Source organism: Salvelinus fontinalis, chromosome 7, assembly GCF_029448725.1.
Source record: "Salvelinus fontinalis isolate EN_2023a chromosome 7, ASM2944872v1, whole genome shotgun sequence".
Classification (NCBI taxonomy): Eukaryota; Metazoa; Chordata; class Actinopteri; order Salmoniformes; family Salmonidae; genus Salvelinus; species Salvelinus fontinalis.
In genome coordinates, this window is record NC_074671.1 from 64704806 (window position 1) to 64727035 (window position 22230).

The following is a 22230-nucleotide window of genomic DNA, read 5'->3' on the forward strand; positions in this document are numbered from 1 at the left end:
ATTGTAAAGAAACTAGCACTGATGATTGAACACGTCCCCATCATGTGCATGTTGTCTGTGTGTGCTCTTTAGTTACTACATAACTGCTCTCACCTTGTCTGGTAGAGTAACAGGATGGATATGGAAAACGTCTGGGCTCTCTGCTCTGGAGGTGGAACTGGCTAGTAGAAGCCCTGGATGATACGGCAACATTCAAAACCAATGAATAAACCTTCCTTAGTAGTTGACCGGTTAGCGGATTAAGACCACCTGCAGAACCACTCCTTTATTGGGGGTGTCTTGCTAATTGCCTATAATTTCCACCTGTTGTCTATTCCATTTGCACAACAGCATGTGAAATTTATTGTCAATCAGTGTTGCTTCCTAAGTGGACCGTTTGATTTCACAGAAGTGTGATTGACTTGGAGTTACATTGTGTTGTTTAAGTGTTCCCTTTATTTTTTTGAGCAGTGTATTTCATTATATTGTGTATATAAAAAATATAATCAAACTTATACTATATGCTTATACTATACTATATACTTATACTATATGTATAATATTGTATTGTATTTGTGTATTTCATGCATTTCAATGAGTACAAGCTGATCAGGCTGACCCTCGGCTATATTTGGATCAAAACAGACGGACAATTTTGGGCGAAATAAAGTCAATGATGGATGGACCTGATATCCCCGAAATTCGCCGTCCGTGGACGTCGCCACTGATGCCATGGCAAAGCCACCGTGAAATCCCCCTTTAACCTGTAGTTTTGGGGTTTTTTCAATGCAGGATTCTACATGCAGGAGTTAGTCCGTGGCAGGGTGTGTCTGGTTTTGGGTAGGGAAATATGGCGAAGCGGAAGTGCAGTTCGAGTCTGATGGCTCCCAGTTGAGTAAAGTTGGTAGGAATGAATGGAAGACGGAGACAACGAAAAATGGAGCAAACAGACCAAAAGTTGTAAACGAACATTGGTTTCTTTTGGAGCGCGATTCATCAACAATTATGTATTTTTGGGAGATCATTTGAGGCCAGGAAGATGGTAAAGGAGGCATTAGGAAAGGTAGAGTCAGTCAGAGTGACCAGTAGTGGTTTTGGTTTGATTTCATGCGTCTCAGAAGAGTAGAAGGAGAGAGCATTGTTTTTCGGAGCAGGGCACCGATAAAATGTGTTATATCTGGAGTTTCGTTGGAAGAGTGAAGAGTGTCTGCCTACTCATGTGATGCTGCAATATGTAAGATACGCAGTGAGAGCTATTGTGAATAAACCACAGCAGTTATGAAATTGATAAAAGAATGGTGTTAGGATTTTTGTTCATGCATAATAGCCTGTTAGCATATTGATAGAAGAGGAATATTGTTTTGTTACACACATGCACGCACAACCCCCTCTGTATAGTGTGTGTAGGTGTAAGAAATGACCAACACAGGCCATAAAAGCTGTGGACAGTCTGGAGAGGGGAGGGGTGCAGCTCTCTAGACCAACCAAGAGTTTAGAATACTGGACAATACCATATTAGGAACTGTTTTAGTGTAGAATCGACAGACCCAAGACGGAGCTAATCTACCCAGCAACCAGATGTGGACAAAGGGCCAGCAAAGGGGGGCAAAGTCTAAACCACGCCCAGCCTCTACTGTGATAGGCCAACTGGACACGTTGAGAATAAAATTGTCATAGTATAAAAACTACTATTTGAGTACATTCCACAGTTCTCTGTTCATCCTGCGCGGTGAAACAGCGAACCCGTATATACGAAAATTGCATTTGCCATTCATTGTTTGCGGTAATTAAACATAATTAAAGAAAGTTAGCAGACCTTGCATTTTATTTATCCTGACACCGGATGTGTTACACGCAGCGTTTACAATGGCCATGTTTCAAGTGTGTTTCGACGGAATATATTTGGTATTTATTAGGATCCCCATTAGCCACTGCAAAAGTGTCCGAATTGTTCACTTGACTTCTCATACCCAGGCTTGGTCTGCTTCGCAAGCGTTCTCTGAAGTCTCGCGTTTTTACGTCTCTGGGTTTAGAAACTGGTAGTGAGGGAACAGGAAGTTCCGCGCAGGCGCACATCATTCTTCACAATAAAGGATACGTCAGAATTTTACAGCTGAGACGACAACTTCTGTGTCGGTTTCAAATGTATTAATACTGGTATGTAATAGCACGTTATAATATCGAAAGAACATGTCATAACATGCTAGGTAACAAATACGTCAAGTTATTATCACGTTTGATAAAGGTTTCATGTGCTATTTTTATGTCAAACCGCGTGAGTGAGCGTGATCACTTTTTTACAAGTCACTATGTGACTGGGTTAGTCTGAGTGGATGTATATCATTTTGTCAAGGTTATTTCATTAAGGATCAACTTATTTGAGATTTCTGGGTTCGTTTTACATGTCGTTTTTGGTTTTGTGTAACATTAACGAGATGGTAAAATGGCGGTTCCCCCTCGGTCTGCATTATAACGCACGTCAGTGGAGGCAGTGAGGGTGCAGCAGAGAAAGACAATTTTACTCTACTGTTTTGGAGCTGAATGTAATGATTATCAGTTTTCTACATGTGTACTAATATTCAGAGATATTCAGTTGTTTCTGTCTATCTATAAATGTTACTATGGCGTGAAAAGAAATACAATTGTTTTTTGATAGGAATAATACAGTGAAGACAAGGTTATTCAGGAAAATAGTACCTAATGCTGCCTAAAACATACAGCAACCTTGTACTAAATGGTTTTTGAGGCATTTGTGCATTTATGTGAATTCAGGAAATCTACTATAGATTAAGTTCATTTAAGTTGTGTAGCCTAATTTCAAGTGTATACTTTGTCTTATGTGAATTAATTAATGTTTTGTCAATGCTTAGCTTCCAGATCTATTGAAATGAGATCAGTGCTAGACTTGGACAGGAGCTCACCGGAGCGGAGTACCGTCACCTCAATTTTCTACTGCTTGAGCTCATGTTCCTCTTATAGAATATTAGCTCAACAGTTTTGTGGAGCTCCTGCACCTAAAATAAACCATATTTTTAGAGAATTAAGAAAGTCTTGACAGTTCTGGCACTAACCTATGTGTCCGTTTCTCTTTATTACTACTGGCCGACACAGATTAAGTCTGAGGCCGGTAACATCAACAGTGAGGACAAACCCAGGCTGCTTCTGTCTTCCACACTGAGTAGAAACCTACAGTCACTGGGTCCTGATTGTGACAGTGGAGTCCAGTTTGCACTGCAGGATCCAGAGATGGCATCAGTGAAGCTGGAAGACTGCAGTCAAACACTGGAGCTGAATGTCAACATTAAAGATGAAGAAGAGGAGGAGAGGATTGAGATATCTGTTTCTCATGGTAAGATCAGGTTCTATCTAACTAAGTTGGTGTTTTTCGTTCCAACTTCCCACTGTATGAAAAGTTGCTGTAGAACTGTTTTATTTTATTTCACCTTTATTTAACCAGGTAGGCCAGTTGAGAACAAGTTCTCATTTACAACTGCGACCTGGCCAAGATAAAGCAAAGCAGTGCGACAAAAACAACAACACATGGGATAAACAAACGTACAGTCAATAACACAATAGAAAAATCTATATGCAGTGTGTGCAAATGTAGTAAGATTAGGGAGGTAATGCAATAAATAGGCCGTAGTGGTGAAATAGTTACATTTTAGCATTAACACTGGAGTGATGGATGTGCAAGTAGAGATACTGGGGTGCAAATGAACAAAAATAAATAACAATATGGGGATGAGGTTGGGCTATTTACAGATGGGCTGTGTACAGGTGCAGTGATCGGTAAGCTGCTCTGACAGCTGATGCTTAAAGTTAGTGAGGGAGATATGTCTCCAGCAAAAGTGATTTTTGCAATTCGTTCCAGTCATTGGCAGCGGAGAACTGGAAGAACAGGTGGCTTTGGGGATGACCAGTGAAATATACCTGCTGGAACGCTTGCTATGGGTGGGTGTTGCTATGCTGACCAGTGAGCTGAGATAAGGCGGGGCTTTACCTAGCAAAGACTTATAGATGACCTGGAGCCAGTGGGTTTCGTGACCAATATGAAGCAAGGGCCAGCCAACAAGAGCATACAGGTCGCAGTGGTGGGTAGTATATGGGGCTTTGGTGACAAAAACAGATGGGACTGTGATAGACTACATCCAATTTGCTGAGTAGAGTGTTGGAGGCTATTTTGTAAATGACATCACCGAAGTCAAGGATCAGTAGGATAGTCAGTTTTACGAGGGTATGTTCGGCAGCATGAGTGAAGGAGGCTTTGTTGCGAAATAGGAAGCCGATTCTAGATTTAATTTTGGTTTGGAGATGCTTAATGTGAGTCTGGAAGGAGAGTTTACAGTCTAACCAGACACCCAGGTGTTTGTAGTTGTCCACATATTCTAAGTCAGAACCGTCCAGAGTAGTGATGCTGGGCGGGCGGGTGTGGTCAGCGATCGGTTGAAGAGCATGCATTTAGTTTTACTAGCATTTAAGAGCAGTTGGAGGCCTCGGAAGGAGTGTTGTATGGCATTGAAGCTCGTCTGGAGGTTTGTTAACACAGTGTACAAAGAAGGGCCACGTATACAGAATGGTGTCGTCTGCGTAGAGGTGGATCAGAGAATCACCAGCAGAAAGAGCTACATCATTGATGTATACAGAGAAAAGAGTCGGCCCGAGAATTGAACCCCGTGGCACCCCCATAGAGACTGCCAGAGGTCCGGACAACAGGCCCTCCGATTTGACACACTGAACTCTATCTGAGAAGTAGTTGGTGAACTGGGCAAGGCAGTTATTTGAGAAACCAAGGCTGTTGAGTCTGCCGATAAGAATGCGGTGATTGACAGAGTCGAAAGCCCTGGCCAGATCGATGAAGACGGCTGCACAGTACTGTCTTTTATCGATGGCGGTTATGATATTGTTCAGGACCTTGAGCGTGGCTGAGGTGCACCCATGACCAACTCGGAAACCAGATTGCATAGCGGAGAAAGTACGTTGAGATTCTAAATGTTCGGTGATCTGTTTTGTTAACTTGGCTTTTGAAGACTTTAGAAAGGCAAGGCAGGATTTTATGATGAACTGTTTCAATTAGAAGGTAGATGTTATTTCATGCTACTGACACTTTCATGGTTTGACACCAATATTGCCAGCATTTGTTTTATTAACTGGTCTTTCTGGAGTTATCAGAGAGTAGACTAAAGAAGTGAAGTGGACAAACTGCCAGTGTTTTAAAGTTCTATGAAATGAGTCTGTGTAGTTACTAACCCTTGTGATAGTGAGTGGAGGATGATATAGCTCATAATTTTCATGACTTATGAGATATTTTAGAATAGTTTTATTCCCCTTTTGTATTGCACAGTCTACTGATATGAATACATACAGTACCAGCCTACTCATATGAATACATACAGTGCATTCGGAAAGTATTCAGACCCCTTGACTTTTTCCACATTTTGTTACGTTACAGCCTTATTCTAAAATGGATTAAATTAAATACGTTCCTCATCAATCTACACTCAATACCCCATAATGACAAAGCAAACGCGGGTTTTTAGAAATGTTTAAACATTTATTTTAAAAAATTCAACAGAAATACCTTATTTACATAAGTATTCAGACCCTTTGCTATGAGACTCGACATTGAGCATCTTGTTTCCATTGATCATCCTCGAGATATTTCTACAACTTGATTGTTGTCAACCTGTGGTAAATTAAATTGATTGGACATGATTTGGAAATGCACACACCTGTCTATATAAAGTTGAGTCTTGTATGCATTTATCTACTTTAGGTTAAGTATTAGCTCAAAAGTATTGTGATTCTCCTGCACCTAAATATAAACAGTACCGGCACCTATTTCAGTCTGAGTCAAGCACTGAATTAGATAATTGAACAAGAAGAAATATAATATATTTTTAGAGAATAAAGAAAGTGCCGGAACTGTGAAGACAGTCACTTTTTGTCTGTTTGTCATTGTTACTACAGGACGACTAGAATTTAGTCTGAGGCCAGTAACATCAACAGTGAGGACAAACCCAGCCTTCCTCTCTCCTTCCACAGGGAGTCCAAACCTACAGTCACTGGGTCCTGATTGTGACAGTGGAGCCCAGTTTGCACTGCTGGATCCAGAGATGGCATCAGTGAAGCTGGAAGACTGCAGTCAAACAATGGAGCTGAATGTTGACATTAAAGACGAAGAAGAGGAGGCGGAGATTGGGAAATCTGTTAATCATGGTAAAAGCATTTTCTATCTAGTTTTTTGTTCGTTACAACTTCCCACTGTATATGAAAAGTTGCAGTAGAACTTTTTCATGATGAACTGTTTCAATGAGACGGTAGATATTATTTAATGGTAGTCAGACTTGCATGGTTTGACACCAGTATTGCCAGCATTTGTTTTGTTCACTGGGCTATCTGGAGTGATCAGAGAGTAGACTTAAGAAGTGAAGTAAAACTGGCAGTGTTTTTAAAGTTCTAATAAATGAGTGTGTAGTTTCTAACCATCGTGATAGTGAGTGGAGGATGATATAGGTCATCTTCTTGACTCATGAGATAGTTTTATTCTCCTTTTGTATTGCACAGCCTACTTATATGAATGACGTACAGGTAGCCGAGTGGTTAGAGAGATGGGCCAGTAGTCGAAAGGTTGCTGGATCGAATCCCTGAGCTGACAAGGTAAAAATAAACTCGGCAAAAAAATAAACAACCTCTTACTGTCAACTGCGTTTATTTTCAGCAAACTTAACAACATGTGTAAATATTTGTATGAACATAATAAGATTCAACAACTGAGACAAAAACTTAAGACGTTCCACAGACATGTGACAAACAGAAATGGAATAATGTGTCCCTAAACAAAGGAGGTGGGTGTCAAAACCAAAAGTAACAGTCAGTATCTGGTGTGGCCACCAGCTGCATTAAGTACTGCAGTGCATCTCCTCCTCATGGACTGCACCAGATTTGCCAGTTCTTGCTGTGAGATGTTACCCCGCTTTTCCACCAAGGCACCTGCAAGATCCCGGACATTTCCTGGGGGAATGGCCCTAGCCCTCACCCTCCGATCCAACAGGTCCCAGACGTGCTCAATGGGATTGAGATCCGGGCTCTTCGCTGGCCATGACAAAACACTGACATTCCTGTCTAGCAGGTGTGATGTTCGGATGTACCGATCCTGTTCAGGTGTTGTTACACGTGGTCTATTCCACAGGCTAAAATCAACATCCTCACGAATTCTATGCAAAGGAGATATGTCCCGGAGGAGGCAGTGGCAGATACCCACTTCTCCAGTGCTTACTGTGTAAATTGGGAGGCGCTGGAAGCAAAAGTGAGCCCAAGAGGGTTGATCTGGGGTTCTCTGAGGTACCAGAACACATTAAATAAAATACCTTTAAAATAAAGCATTGCATGCATTATCATGGCTTTTGGGTACTGGTATATTATAATTGTTTTATTTTATTTTACTAGGCAAGTCAGTTAAGAACAAATTCTTATTTACAATGACGGCCTACCCGTACCAAACCCGGACGATGCTGGGCCAATTGTGCGCCGCCCTACGGGACTCCCAATCGTGGCCAGATGTGATACAGACTGGATTCGAACCAGAGACTGTTGTGATGCCTCTTGCACTGAGATGCAGTGCCTTAGACCGCTGCGCCACTCGGGAGCAGTGGTGTTGAGCCGCTTACAGAAGTTACACACATGGAGTACATTTCTTGTAGCCTAGAGTCCGGGACAAATGTGGCCTTTTATAAACGGATTTCATGCAGTTCTACATAATTTTAGATGACTGGAGACGTTTGAAGAATCTTTTTTAATACCTCACAATGACCAAAATGACAGGCTACTTTGACACTGACAAACTGAACCTGAGATCAATAAAAATGACCTTGTCTCTAGTCCGTCAATTTATTTAAACATTTTATTTCAACTTTATTTAACCAGGTAAGCTAGTTGAGAACAAGTTCTCATTTACAACTGCGACCTGGCCAAGATAAAGCAAAGCAGTGCGACAGAAACAACAACACAGAGTTACACATGGAATTAACAAGCATACAGCCAATAACACAATAGAAAAAAAGAATGTCTATATACAGTGTGTGCAAATGGCATGAGTAGGTATGGCAATAAATAGGCCATAGTAGCAAAGTAATTACAATTTAGCAGATTAACACTGGAGTGATAGATGAGCAGATGATGGTGTGTAAGTAGTGATACTGGTGTGCAAAAGAGCAGCAAAGTAAATAAAAACAATATGGGGATGAGGTAGGATGTGGTAGGTAGATTGGGTGGGCTATTTACAAATGGACTATGTACAGCTGCAGCAATCGGTTAGCTGCTCAGATAGCTGATATTTAAAGTTAGTGAAGGAAATGTAAGTCTCCAGCTTCAGCGATTTTTGCAATTCGTTCCAGTCACTGGCAGCAGAGAACTGGAAGGAAAGGCGGCCAAAAGAGGTGTTGGCTTTGGGGATGACAAGTGAGATATACCTGCTGGAGCGCATGCTACGGGTGGGTGTTATCGTGACCAGTGAGCTGAGATGAGGCGGAGCTTTACCTAGCATAGATTTATAGATGACCTGGAGCCAGTGGGTCTGGCGACGAATATGTAGCGAGGGCCAGCCGACTAGAGCATACAGGTCGCAGTGGTGGGTGGTATAAGGCGGTTTGGTAACAAAACGGATGGCACTGTGATAGACTGCATCCAATTTGCTGAGTAGAGTATTGGAAGCTATTTTGTAGATGACATCGTCGAAGCCAGGATTCAGACACGGCAAGGACATCAGGGTTGGCGGAGCCTAGGTCAGGTGTGAGGAGAAACACATTGTACAATATGAGGAGGAAGTTATAGTCCTAAACAAGCTTTCCAGTTTCACTGACTCACCCAATAATGTGCAGCTCACTCACCGGCCAAAAGCTTCTCTCTCTTGCTTTACTTTGTAAAACTATGCTGTTTGCTCAATAGGCCTATTTGGAAGTTGATAACTTGGTAACAGACAGACAGATTAGTATTTTCTTTTCAGCAGGATCCATTTGCTTTACAACCTGTGTTTTCCAGCAATTGTATTTGAAATATTGTGAAAGGCCTATTTTGGCTAAATGCTGTTAACTGACAGATTTGCCACATGTTCCTGACTGTAGACATGCCTTGAGATTTGGCTACACAATCCACAGCTAGGCTATTTTTTTAAAATTAGCTATTGATCCTCTGTAGCTAAATACTCCTGGTGTAGTATTGGGAATTATTTCATTTCTTTCTGAACAGACTGCAGAGTGCTGCAACAACACACTTCCCACAGCTATTATTCTATTAGGAGATAAATGAAGAAGTGCAGAAGAAGTGCAATGCTGGAGAGATGAGTTGCCGGTCCATGTCTATAACAGCACAGAGAGGGAGAGAGATAATAGAAAGTGAATCTCATTTTAGTTCTGTGAGAGATACAGGCGCGCTTCTCTCTCACCACAACAATGGCCACGTCTTGGTCTAAATAGGCTACAATGTTGCACAAACCATAAACCTGGGACGGCCCAACATTAATACATTCTTAGAACATCAGGCACGTTTTCACATTACGGTTTTTAGGGGGCATGACAATTACAGAGTAATCCAAATGTAACTACTCTGGTTTTATTAGGATTTTTACATTGCAAACAGTGGAAATTATTTGTCATGCTGCTAGAGGTGCAGTTGAAGTCGGAAGTTTACATATACTTAGGTTGCAGTCATTAAAACTCGTTTTTCAACCACTCCACAAATTTCTTGTTAACTATAGTTTTGGCAAGTCAGTTAGGACATCTACTTTGTGCATGACACAAGTCATTTTTCCAACAATTGTTTACAGACAGATTATTTCACTTATAATTCACTATTATAATTCCAGTGGGTCAGAAGTTTACATACACTAAGTTGACTGTGCCTTTAAACAGCTTGGAAAATTCCAGGAAATGATGTCATGGCTTTAGAAGCTTCTGATAGGCTAATTGACATCATTTGAGTCAATTGGTGGTGTACCTGTGGATGTATTTCAAGGCCTACCTTCAAACCCAGTGCCTCTTTGCTTGACATAATGGGAACATCAAAAGAAATCAGCCAAGACCTCAGAAAAAATTGTAGACCTCCACAAGTCTGGTTCATCCTTGGGAGCAATTTCCAAACGCCTGAAGGTACCACGTTCATCTGTACAAAAAATAGTACGCAAGTACAAACACCATGGGACCACGCAGCCGTCATATCGCTCAGGAAGGAGACTCGTTCTGTCTCCTGGAGATGAACGTTCCTCTGGTGCGAAAGGTGCAAGTCAATCCCAGAACAACAGCAAAGGACCTTGTGAAGATGCTGGAGGAAACAGGTACAAAAGTATCTATATCCACAGTAAAACGAGTGCTATAGCGACATAACCTGAAAGGCCGCTCAGCAAGGAAGAAGCCACTGCTCCAAAACCGGCATAAAAAAGCCAGACTACGGTTTGCAACTGCACATGGGGACAAAGATTGTACTTTTTGGAGAAATGTCCTCTGGTCTGATGAAACAAAAATAGAACTGTTTGGCCATAATGACCATTGTTATTTTTGGAGGAAAATGGGGAGGCTTGCAAGCCAAAGAACACCATCCCAACCGTGAAGCACGGGGGTGGCAGCATCATGTTGTGAGGGTGCTTTGCTGCAGGAGGGACTGGTGCACATCATAAAATAGATGGCATCATGAGGAAGGGAAATATGGTGGATATATTGTAGCAACATCTCAAGACATCAGTCAGGAAGTTAAAGCTTGGTCGCAAATGGGTCTTCCAAATGGACAATTACCCCTAGCATACTTCCAAAGTTGTTGCAAAATGGCTTAAGGACAACAAAGTCAAGGTATTTGAGTGGCCATCACAAAGCCCTGACCTCAATCCTATAGAAAATGTGTGGACAGAACTGAAAAAGTGTGTGCGAGCAAGGAGGCCTACAAACTTGACTCAGTTGCACCAGCTCTGTCAGGAGAAATGGGCCAGAATTCACTCAACTTATTGTGGGAAGCTTGTAGAAGGCTACCTGAAATGTTTGACCCAAGTTAAACAATTTAAAGGCAATGCTACCAAATACTAATTGAGTGTATGTAAACTTCTGACCCACTGGGAATGTGATGAAAGAAATGAAAGCTGAAATAAATCGTTCTCTCAACTATTATTCTGACATTTCAGAGTCTTAAAATAAAGTAGTGATCCTAACTGACCTAAGACAGAGAATTTTTACTAGGATTAAATGTATGTAAACTTCCAACTTCAACTGTAGTCTACCTGACCCTGGCAAATGGGTTCCGGAACGAAAGTCTACAAAACAGAGAGGTGCCGGAGGATCCGGCTCAAATTAACCACCGCCCTTCTTAAATAATGGGGTAGGGCCATCCCAAGGATCCCTGAATGCATGGACGATTGCACCAATGATTCTTTATAACTAAACCTAGACAGACCACAACCAGTCGTTTCCGATGGGGAACAGATGAGTCATAGAGGGCAGAGCCAAGCACGAGTCAGCAAGATCTTATTGGCGCTTTCCAGCACACATCTGCATATTTCTGTTAGGCAATGCCTCCTCCGTGAAGCACTTGTGTGAAATACCTCATTTCGCCTTTACATTCCTTCTGAACAACGCAATAAAAAAATTAAACTTTTCAAAGGGTAAAGTCTACAAATCTACATATTCTACATATTTAGTAGTGAGTGGAAATGCTTAGCGGATACTTCACATTTATACATCCGGTGAAATATCTGTCTCATTGTTTTATCTGTGGCTGCACTGTGGTCGTGGGGGAACAGGAAGTTCCAGACAGGCACGCACCATTCTTCAGAATAAAGAAAGCGGCAGAACTGTGATGTTAAAAAGATAACCCTTGTGTTCGTTTCGATTTATTACTACAGGTATGTAATAGCAGGTTTAAACTTCCTAATATCAGAAGAACATCCGTTAAGGTATTATCACGTTTGGTAAAGGGTTGATGTGTTATTTTTGTGTCAAACCAAGTGAAGAACGTGATAACTATTTTACAAGCCACATAGCTAGAGACTTTGGGTTTGTCTGAGCGGATGTACATCATTTTCTCAAGGTAATTTCATAAATAATCAATTTGAGTTTAGCATGTTATTGGTTTTGTGTAAAATTCACAAGCTGGGAAAACCGCGGCGCCCACTCTGTCTGCGTCAAATAGAGACAATTTTATGTAGTAATATTCAGACACATTCAGTTTCTATCTTTGTCTATATATGTTAATATGGTGTGAAAGGAAATACAATTGGTTTTTGATTGAAATAATACAGTAAAGAAAAGGTTATTCAGGAAAATAGTACATAATGCTGCCTAAAACATACTGCAACCTTGTACTAAATGGTTTTTGAGTTACTTATTAATTTATGTAAATCCAAGAAATCTACTGTAGGTAAAGTTTAGTTACATTGTGTAGCGTGTACTTTGTCTAATTTGAATTAATTCATGTTTTGTTGTCAATGCTTACTTACCTGATCTATTGAAATGAGATGGACAGGAGCTCACTGGAGCTGAGAACCGGAACCTCAATTTTCTACTGCTTGAGCTCATGTTCTTCTTTATAGAATATTACCTCAACAGTGTTGTGGAGCTCCTGCATCTAAATATAAACACTACCACCCCCCAAAATGAGTATCGACAACTATTTCAGTCCAAGTCAAGCACTGAATGAGATAATTGAACAAGAAAAAATATGATGTATTTTAAAAGAGAATAAAGAACGTGCCAGAACTGTCAAGACAATAACTTTTTGTCTGTTTCTCATTGTTGCTACAGGACGACTAGAATTACGTCCGATGCCGAGGCCGGTAACATCAATAGTGAGGACAAACCCAGCCTGCCTCTTTCATTCCACACTGAGTCCAAACCTACATTCACTGGGTCCTGATTGTGACAGTGGAGCCCAGTTTGCACTGCAAGATCCAGAGATGGCATCAGTGAAGCTGGAAGACTGCAGTCAAAAACTGGAGCTGAATGTCAACATTAAAGATGAAGAAGTGGAGGAGAAGATTGGGAAATCTGTTTCTCATGGTAAGAGCAGGTTCTATCTAACTAAGTTTGTTGTTCGTTCCAACTTCCCACTGTGTATGAAAAGTTACAGTAGAACTGTTTCATGATGAACTGTTTCAATGAGGTATATGTATATGTTATGTATAGGTACAGTGGGGAGAACAAGTATTTGATACACTGACAATTTTGCAGGTTTTCCTACTTACAAAGCATGTAGAGGTCTGTAATTTTTATCATAGGTACACTTCAACTGTGAGAGAAGGAATCTAAAACAAAAATCCAGAAAATCACATTGTATGATTTTTAAGTAATTAATTTGCATTTTATTGCATGACATAAGTATTTGATACATCAGAAAAGCAGAACTGAATATTTGGTACAGAAACCTTAGTTTGCAATTACAGAGATCATACGTTTCCTGTAGTTCTTGACCAGGTTTGCACACACTGCAGCAGGGATTTTGGCCCACTCCTCCATACAGACCTTCTCCAGATCCTTCAGGTTTCGGGGCTGTCGCTGGGCAATACGGACTTTCGGCTCCCTCCAAAGATTTTCTATTGGGTTCAGGTCTGGAGACTGGCTAGGCCACTCCAGGACCTTGAGATGCTTCTTACGGAGCCACTCCTTAGTTGCCCTGGCTGTGTGTTTCGGGTCGTTGTCATGCTGGAAGACCCAGCCACGACCCATCTTCAATGCTCTTACTGAGGGAAGGAGGTTGTTGGTGTAGATCTCGCGATACATGGCCCCATCCATCCTCCCCTCAATACGGTGCAGTCGTCCTGTCCCCTTTGCAGAAAAGCATCCCCAAAGAATGATGTTTCCACCTCCATGCTTCACGGTTGGGATGGTGTTCTTGGGGTTGTACTCATCCTTCTATTCCTCCAAACACGGCGAGTGGAGTTTAGAGCAAAAAGCTCTATTTTTGTCTCATCAGACCACATGACCTTCTCCCATTCCTCCTCTGGATCATCCAGATGGTCATTGGCAAACTTCAGACGGGCCTGGACATGCGCTGGCTTGAGCAGGGGGACCTTGCGTGCGCTGCAGGATTTTAATCCATGACGGCGTAGTGTGTTACTAATGGTTTTCTTTGAGACTGTGGTCCCAGCTCTCTTCAGGTCATTGACCAGGTCCTGCCGTGTAGTTCTGGGCTGATCCCTCACATTCCTCATGATCATTGATGCCCCACGAGGTGAGATCTTGCATGGAGCCCCAGACCGAGGGTGATTGACCGTCATCTTGAACTTCTTCCATTTTCTAATAATTGTGCCAACAGTTGTTGCCTTCTCATCAAGCTGCTTGCCTATTGTCCTGTAGCCCATCCCAGCCTTGTACAGGTCTACAATTTATCCCTGATGTCCTTACACAGCTCTCTGGTCTTGGCCATTGTGGAGAGGTTGGAGTCTGTTTGATTGAGTGTGTGGACAGGTGTCTTTTATACAGGTAACGAGTTCAAACAGGTGCAGTTAATACAGGTAATGAGTGGAGAACAGGAGGGCTTCTTAAAGAAAAACTAACAGGTCTGTGAGAGCCGGAATTCTTACTGGTTGGTAGGTGATCAAATACTTATGTCATGCAATAAAATGCAAATTAATTACTTAAAAATCATACAATGTGATTTTCTGGATTTTTGTTTTAGATTCCGTCTCTCACAGTTGAAGTGTACCTATGATAAAAATGACAGACCTCTACATGCTTTGTAAGTAGGAAAACCTGCAAAATCGGCAGTGTATCAAATACTTGTTCTCCCCACTGTATATGTTATTTCATGCTACTCAGACTTGCATACCAGGATTACCAGCATGTGTTTTATTAACTGGGCTGTCTGGAGTGATCAGAGAGTAGAATAAAGAAGTGAAGTAGACACACTGCCAGTGTTTTAAAGTTCTATGAAATTAGTATTTAAAAAACAAACAAAAAATATTTTACCTTTATTTATCTAGGCAAGTCAGTTAATTAAGAACAAATTATTATTTACATTGACGGCCTACCCCTGGCCAAACCTGGACGATGCTGGGCCAATTGTGCGCCGCCCTATGGGACTCCCAATCACGGCCGGATGTGATACAGACTGGTTACTAACTCTTGTGATAGTGAGTGGAGGATGATATGGCTCATAATTTTCACGACTTTTACCCACTTTTAGAATAGTTTTATTCCCCTTTTGTATTGTGCTGCCTACTGATATGAATACGTATGTCACCTGGTACAGCCAGAAGAGGACTGGCCACCCCTTTGAGCCTGGTTTCTCTCTACATTTCTTCCAAGGTTCCTGCTTGCTGGGGAGTTTTTCGTGGCCACTTTTCTTCTACATCTGCATTGCTTGCTCTTTGGGGATTGAGGCTGGGTTTCTGTTAAGCACTTTGTGACAACTTCGGATGTAATAAGGGCTACATAAAATACATGTGATTGACATGTATATCACACCAACTGGCTGTTTCTTCTGATGTTGTTCACACAGGAGACCGTGTTGAGACATTCTCTACATCCAGAGAGAAACAGCAGGAACATCACAGAGCTAAGAGGTCTCACCCCTGCCCACATTGTGAGGAGATTTTCCCATTTTTATCAAAGCTAAAAGTACACCTAAAAATACACAGAGGGAATCAATATTCCAATAATGACGTTGGGAAGAATTTCACAACATCCAAGACTCTGACAGTTCATCAGAGAGTGCATAAAGGAGAGAAGCTGTTCTCCTGCTCTGACTGTGTAAAATGCTTCACAACATCAACTAGGCTAAAAGTTCATCAGAGAACACACACAGGAGAGAAGCCTTACTTCTGCTCTGACTGTGCGGCGAGTTTCTCTCTACTGTGCAACTTAAAACGACATGAACGTATACACACAGGAGAGAAGCTTTACTCCTGTTCTGACTGTGAGGCGAGTTTCTCTCTACTGTGCAACTTAAAACGACATGAACGTATACACACAGGAGAGAAGCCTTACTCCTGCACTGACTGTGGAAAGAGTTATTCTCTACTGGGCCACTTAAAAAGACACCAACATATACATACAGGAGAGAAGCCTTACTCCTGCTCTGACTGTGGAAAGAGTTTCTCGCGACTGGGCCACTTAAAAACACATAAACATATACATACAGGAGAGAAGCCTTACTCCTGCTCTGACTGTGTAAAATGCTTCATAACATCAACTGAGCTAAAAGTTCATCAAAGAACACACACAGGAGAGAAGCCTTACTCCTGCTCTGATTGTGTAAAATGCTTCACAACATCAACTAGGCTAAAAGTTCATAAGAGAACACACACAGGAGAGAAGCCTTACATCTGCTCTAATTGTGCGGCGTGTTTCGCTCTACTGTGCCACTTAAAACGACATGAAAGTATACACACAGGAGAGAAGCCTTACTCCTGCTCTGACTGTGCGGCGAGTTTCTCTCTACTGTGCAACTTAAAACGTCATGAACGAATACACACAGGAGAGAAGCCTTATCACTGCACTGACTGCGAGAAGAGATTCTACAGATTGGGCCATTTAAAAAGACACCAATGTATACATAAAGGAGAGAAGCCTCATCAGTTGTCTCAGACCAGCTGAGATTAGACACTCCTTAATTTTCATGTCATTAAATAATTGGCAATGTTGAATTGGATCAAATGAAGAAAGCGTAGAACACTATTGTAATCCTATAGTTTCTCACTGTAAGAGAACTGTGCAGAGGAAAGGGAGCGTTATAGAATGTTAGCCTCTCTTTACTGATCAGTGTGCACCTTGTCAGTTTTGGTGAGTTTTGTTAGCTTCTACTGTAAAGATATTGAGATTACCTTGAATTTGCTTTTAGGGTTGAATATCCTGTGAGGTGTCTCACAGTGGAGTCTGATGGTTAACTGGGTGGTACTGCTTCCCTCTGCAGTTTTCTGTGGGAATGAGCTAGTAGACACAACCTACACTGAGTGTACAAAACATTAAGGACACCTGCTCTTTCCATGAGATAGACTGACCAGCTGAACCCAGGTGAAAGCTATGATCCTTAATGGTCTAGTTGTTGTGTATTTGTTATGGATCCCCATTAGCTTTCAACATTAAAAAAAATGCAGTTGCAGTGAGCTAAGGAATGAAAACACTGGACACTGGAAAATTGGAAACATATTGCCTGTTCTGATGAATCCCGGGTTTCTGCTGTTTCACGCTGATGGGAGGACTAGGGTATGCAGGAAACCACGAGTACATGCATCCAGTGGTGGAAGAATTACCTGTCATACTTGAGTAAAAGTAAAGTAAAAGATACCTTAATAGGAAATTACTCAAGTAAAAGTGAGTCACCCATTAAAATACTACTTGAGTGAAAGTATTTGGTTGTTATATACTTCTGTATCAAAAGTATGAATATTTTCAAATTCCTTAAATTAAGCAAACCAGACGGAACAATTGTCTTGTTTTTTTTAATATTACAGATAGCCATGGGCACACCAACACTCAGACATAATTTACAAACAAAGCATTTGTGTTCAGTGAGTCCGCCAGATAAGAGACAGTAGGGATGACCAGGGATGTTATCTTGATAAGTGTGTGAATTGGACCATTTTCTGTCCTGCTAATCATAAAAAATGTAACACGTTCTTTTGGGTGTCAGGGAAAATGTATGGAGTAAAAAGTACTTTATTTTCTTTAGGGATTTTGTGAAATAAAAGTTGTCAACAATATAAATAGTAAAGTACAGATACTACTAAAGTAGTTCTTTAAAGAAATTATTCTGAAGTACTTTACACCACTGTATGCATCCATGCCGTGTGTCAGCATTGCAGGCTGGTGGTGTGAAGGGGTGGGGTGTGTTTTCAGGACACACATTGGGCTCCTTGATAAAAGTTGAGCAATGTTTGAATGCCATACGATATCTAAATAATCATTGCCAATCAGGTGCATTCCTTCATGGCAGCAGTGTATCCATCTGCAAATAGATTTCTTCAACAGGATTATGCCACAAGACTAGTCCAGGAATGGTTCCAAGAACATGACAGTGAATTCAGTTTACTGCAGTGGCCTGCCGAGTCATCAGATCTCAATCCAATTGTGCATCTATGGGAGGAGTTGGAACGAGCTATTCGGAGTAGAGATCCACTCCCAGCCAACTTGACACAATTTTGGGAAGCATTGGAGTCAACATGGGCCAGCATCCCTGTGGAACACCTTCACACCTTGTAGAGTCTATGCCCCGATGAATTGAGGCTGTTCTGAGGACAAGGGGGGGGGGTGCAACTCAATATTAGGAAGGTGTTCCTAATGTTTGTGCACTCAGTGTATATCAGATTAAGATGGCTTGATCAGTTCTCAGCATTATTTTCGGTGTATTATTTTATTACTAAACTTTTGTTTAATGATAAACAGGGAATGAATGAACTGTTTATTGAATTTTAATACTAGATTCATTATTTTAGTCATTGATGATGAATGTATTTGAATAACTGTGTTGAAGTTAATTGATCTGGCGGCAGGTAGCCTAGCGGTTAAGAGTGTTGGGCCAGTAACTGAAAGGTCGCTGGTTTGAATCCAGAGCCGACTAGGTGAAAAGTCTGTCATTGTGCCCTTGAGCAAGGCAATTAACCCTTATTTGTCCTGTAAGTCGCTCTGAATAAGAGCATCTGCTAAATGACAAAAATGTAATGAAAAATTATGTTTGTACATACATTTAATTATACACAAGAAAAAAAAATGAAATAAACTGTTTGAAGTGAAATACTGTATATACAATACACAACATTACCACTTTGTTGACCCTGGTCAGAGGGACAGGACCATAGTAAACTAGACTATGTAGCTGTTGTTGTTAGTAGCCTACAGTTTCCATGCAATACAACATGTCAGATCACTAATGATTAGGTGTACAGGCTGCTACATTTATGCTTGTGTCTGTCGGCAGTGATGTGTTATCAGGCTAAATAACCACGATTATGTTGTTTTTGGTTTGCTAGTTGCACCAGTAGCATGCTATGTTCCTGCAATGGTAGTGACCAAAAAACAATATGTTTTCCATTGTATTAGAGGCCTAGAAACATAGAAGAAACTGACAGATGTGTCATAATAGCCTGGAAGTAAAGCTGCACTGGGAGACACATTTGAAATGGAATACATTGAATACATGCAGCAGGGTGGAAACAATCACAGTAAAACACGATTTAAATGTATTGTTGGAAGGGCTGTGGTCACCATTAATGTAATACATTAAATATATACATCAGATGGTTTTGGGGAGCTATTTCATAGGGTTTTCATGGGTACATTATTCCCATTTCAATCTTATACCAACCAACCCTATGGTTGGTGTGACTGTTATGGTCAGAGCAGACCATCTGATATGCCCTTAAATATTGTAATATGCAACCTGGAATTAAAATGGAAGAGGACCAGTGCTTCTACAGTGAAACACATCTCACATCTGTGCTGTTTGAGAGAGATGTTGTTAGACCACATTGTATCATTGTTTCCTCTTCTGAGGGCACTGGTGGGGAACAACATTTCAATTCACAGAGACAATGAGTCTTTCAAGTTTAGCACTAAATCCACACGTTTGAATTATCTGAATAATGATGATGGTGAAGGGGGAGATTTCATTTACTATATACAGTGGGGCAAAAAAGTATTTAGTCAGCCACCAATTGTGCAAGTTCTCCCACTTAAAAAGATGAGAGAGGCCTGTAATTTTCATCATAGGTACACTTCAACTATGACAGACAAAATGAGAAAAAAAATCCAGAAAATCACATTGTAGGATTTTTTATGAATTTATTTGCAAATTATGGTGGAAAATAAGTATTTGGTCAATAACAAAAGTTTATCTCAATACTTTATGTACCCTTTGTTGGCAATGACAGAGGTCAAATGTTTTCTGTAAGTCTTCACCAGGTTTTCACACACTGTTGCTGGTATTTTGGCCCATTCCTCCATGCAGATCTCTCATTTTGTCTGTCATAGTTGAAGTGTACCTATGATGAAAATTACAGGCCTCTCTCATCTTTTTAAGTGGGAGAACTTGCACAATTGGTGGCTGACTAAATACTTTTTTGCCCCACTGTACAACGGGGGTTGGCAAATAGGTTTGGCCTCCAGTCATGTAAATGTAATTAACTAGGAAGTCGGGGCACCAAGGAAAATATTCAGATTACAAAGTTATAATTTTCCTAATATAACTTTCAGATATTGTAATATCTGATCAATTAGTCTTCTAATTAATGAATTATTCTTTACCTCACGTAGTCTCATTCCAAACGTCGTAAATTGTTGGTTATCTGCACAAACCCAGTCTTCACTATGAATCATCTATACATCAATTGACTTAAATCATTTATTTACTAACTAAATAATCACAGAAAGGCATAAACAAACAGTAGATAGTTACAAGGAAATGATAGCGGAGTTTCCCTAGTGGGATAAACCGGTATCGCGGCTTGGTAGACAAAGGGACTGAGAAGGGCGCGAAAGATAAAAGACACTACAAAGTTGATAATTATAACAATTGAAATGCTAATCCTTTGCACATGAACGCTCACTCATTCGGGTGAGCAATCAATATATGTATTTACTCTCAGTGGGTCGTCGTGATCTCTGTTGGAAAGTTTGTTTCTGTTGGATAGTTTGTCCGCCCGCTCTCTCTGCCGTGGTTAGAATGGATAGTTCAGAGTAACATTCAGCAATATAGAATAGATGTTTCGGCGGTTGTCTGCCTTCGCATTCACGGGTACATAACCTCTAGCTGCAGACTAGTAATTAGTATCGAAGAGTAGCTCTTATTCTGTCGGATCAATAGTCTCAGAGTTTAACCACGTGGTATGGTTAAAAGATTCAGCAATCTACTCAAACCTTAACTCCCTCTGTGATGAGGTACTGGTCTGAATCCTTAGCCCTCTCGTGGTTATCGAGGTAAGCTGGTCTAAAGGGAATTCATCCCGGTGGGGGTTATATTCGTAACAGCAGAAAGGGGATGTCCCATGACGCCAGATCAATGTCTGTGCTCATGGGGCGGGCCAATGATTTAGTTAAACTCCAAAGGGAATTGGAGTTTCCTTCATTAAACAGTTTAAACAACCTCCTTCCCTCAGTAAGAGCATTGAAGATGGGTCGTGGCTGGGTCTTCCAGCATGACAACGACCCGAAACACACAGCCAGGGCAACTAAGGAGTGGCTCCGTAAGAAGCATCTCAAGGTCCTGGAGTGGCCTAGCCAGTCTCCAGACCTGAACCCAATAGAAAATCTTTGGAGGGAGCTGAAAGTCCGTATTGCCCAGCGACAGCCCCGAAACCTGAAGGATCTGGAGAAGGTCTGTATGGAGGAGTGGGCCAAAATCCCTGCTGCAGTGTGTGCAAACCTGGTCAAGAACTACAGGAAACGTATGATCTCTGTAATTGCAAACAAAGGTTTCTGTACCAAATATTAAGTTCTGCTTTTCTGATGTATCAAATACTTACGTCATGCAATAAAATGCAAATTAATTACTTAAAAATCATACAATGTGATTTTCTGGATTTTTGTTTTAGATTCCATCTCTCACAGTTGAAGTGTACCTATGATAAAAATTACAGACCTCTACATGCTTTGTAAGTAGGAAAACCTGCAAAATCGGCAGTGTATCAAATACTTGTTCTCCCCACTGTATACCCAGGACTATAATGAGGGTCAGACTGTTGAAATGCAGTTGATTATGTACATAGTCTTGTAGAACTGTGGTATTGATGGTCCAGTTGAGGCAAGTCATTGATATGAATGGTCAGAGTGAAAGAGCTGTGAACTCTCCTGTGATGGCCCACATCTACCACAACCTTTCCTATTGTGTTAGTAAGCTCCACAGCATTTTAGGCAGCCATTGTTCAAAATGTTTTCATACACACAGTAACAATGGGAGGGGGTGTGGAATGCACAGGGGAGGACCAGGAGGTTGATCTCAGATTCTATTCAGAGTTGACAGATTGACAGTGAGGACAAACCCAGCCTGCCTCTCTCTTTCCACACTGTAAATCTACAGTCACTGGGTCCTGATTGTGACAGTGGAGTCTAGTTTGCACTGCAGGATCCAGAGATGGCATCAGTAGACAGGTTTACATTAACCAGGTTAATTAAACAAAAAATAAACAACCTCCCCAAAAAATCAGGAAAACATTGAAGAACCACAGCCCAATGACGTGAAGGTGGAAGAATGGCGCTGCTAAGATCAAACATTAATCCCCTGAGTACACACCATAGAATCTTGAGTACATACCTAGTCCCCTGAATACAAACCTAGTAATCTTAC

At 41.1% G+C, this 22230-nt stretch overlaps 1 protein-coding gene across 1 annotated transcript; it reads left to right on the forward strand.

Moving 5' to 3' along the window:
* The first annotated feature begins 6128 nt into the window (after positions 1 to 6128).
* On the forward strand, positions 6129 to 16681 carry LOC129860116 (gastrula zinc finger protein xLCGF3.1-like). Its single transcript, XM_055930435.1, has 2 exons — positions 6129 to 6185; positions 15564 to 16681. The coding sequence occupies exons 1-2, from the start codon at positions 6129 to 6131 to the stop codon at positions 16545 to 16547; spliced, it is 1041 nt and encodes a 346-aa protein (XP_055786410.1). The 3' UTR covers positions 16548 to 16681.
* The last annotated feature ends 5549 nt before the right edge of the window (positions 16682 to 22230 follow it).

Bases quoted from the DNA above. Each gene is read 5' to 3' on its own strand.
- LOC129860116 (XM_055930435.1), top strand. From the start codon at position 6,129: ATGGAGCTGAATGTTGACATTAAAGACGAAGAAGAGGAGGCGGAGATT. The intron at 6,186-15,563 runs GTTAATCATGGT...TTTTTATCAAAG, and splicing joins AGGCGGAGATTGGGAAATCT to CTAAAAGTACACCTAAAAAT.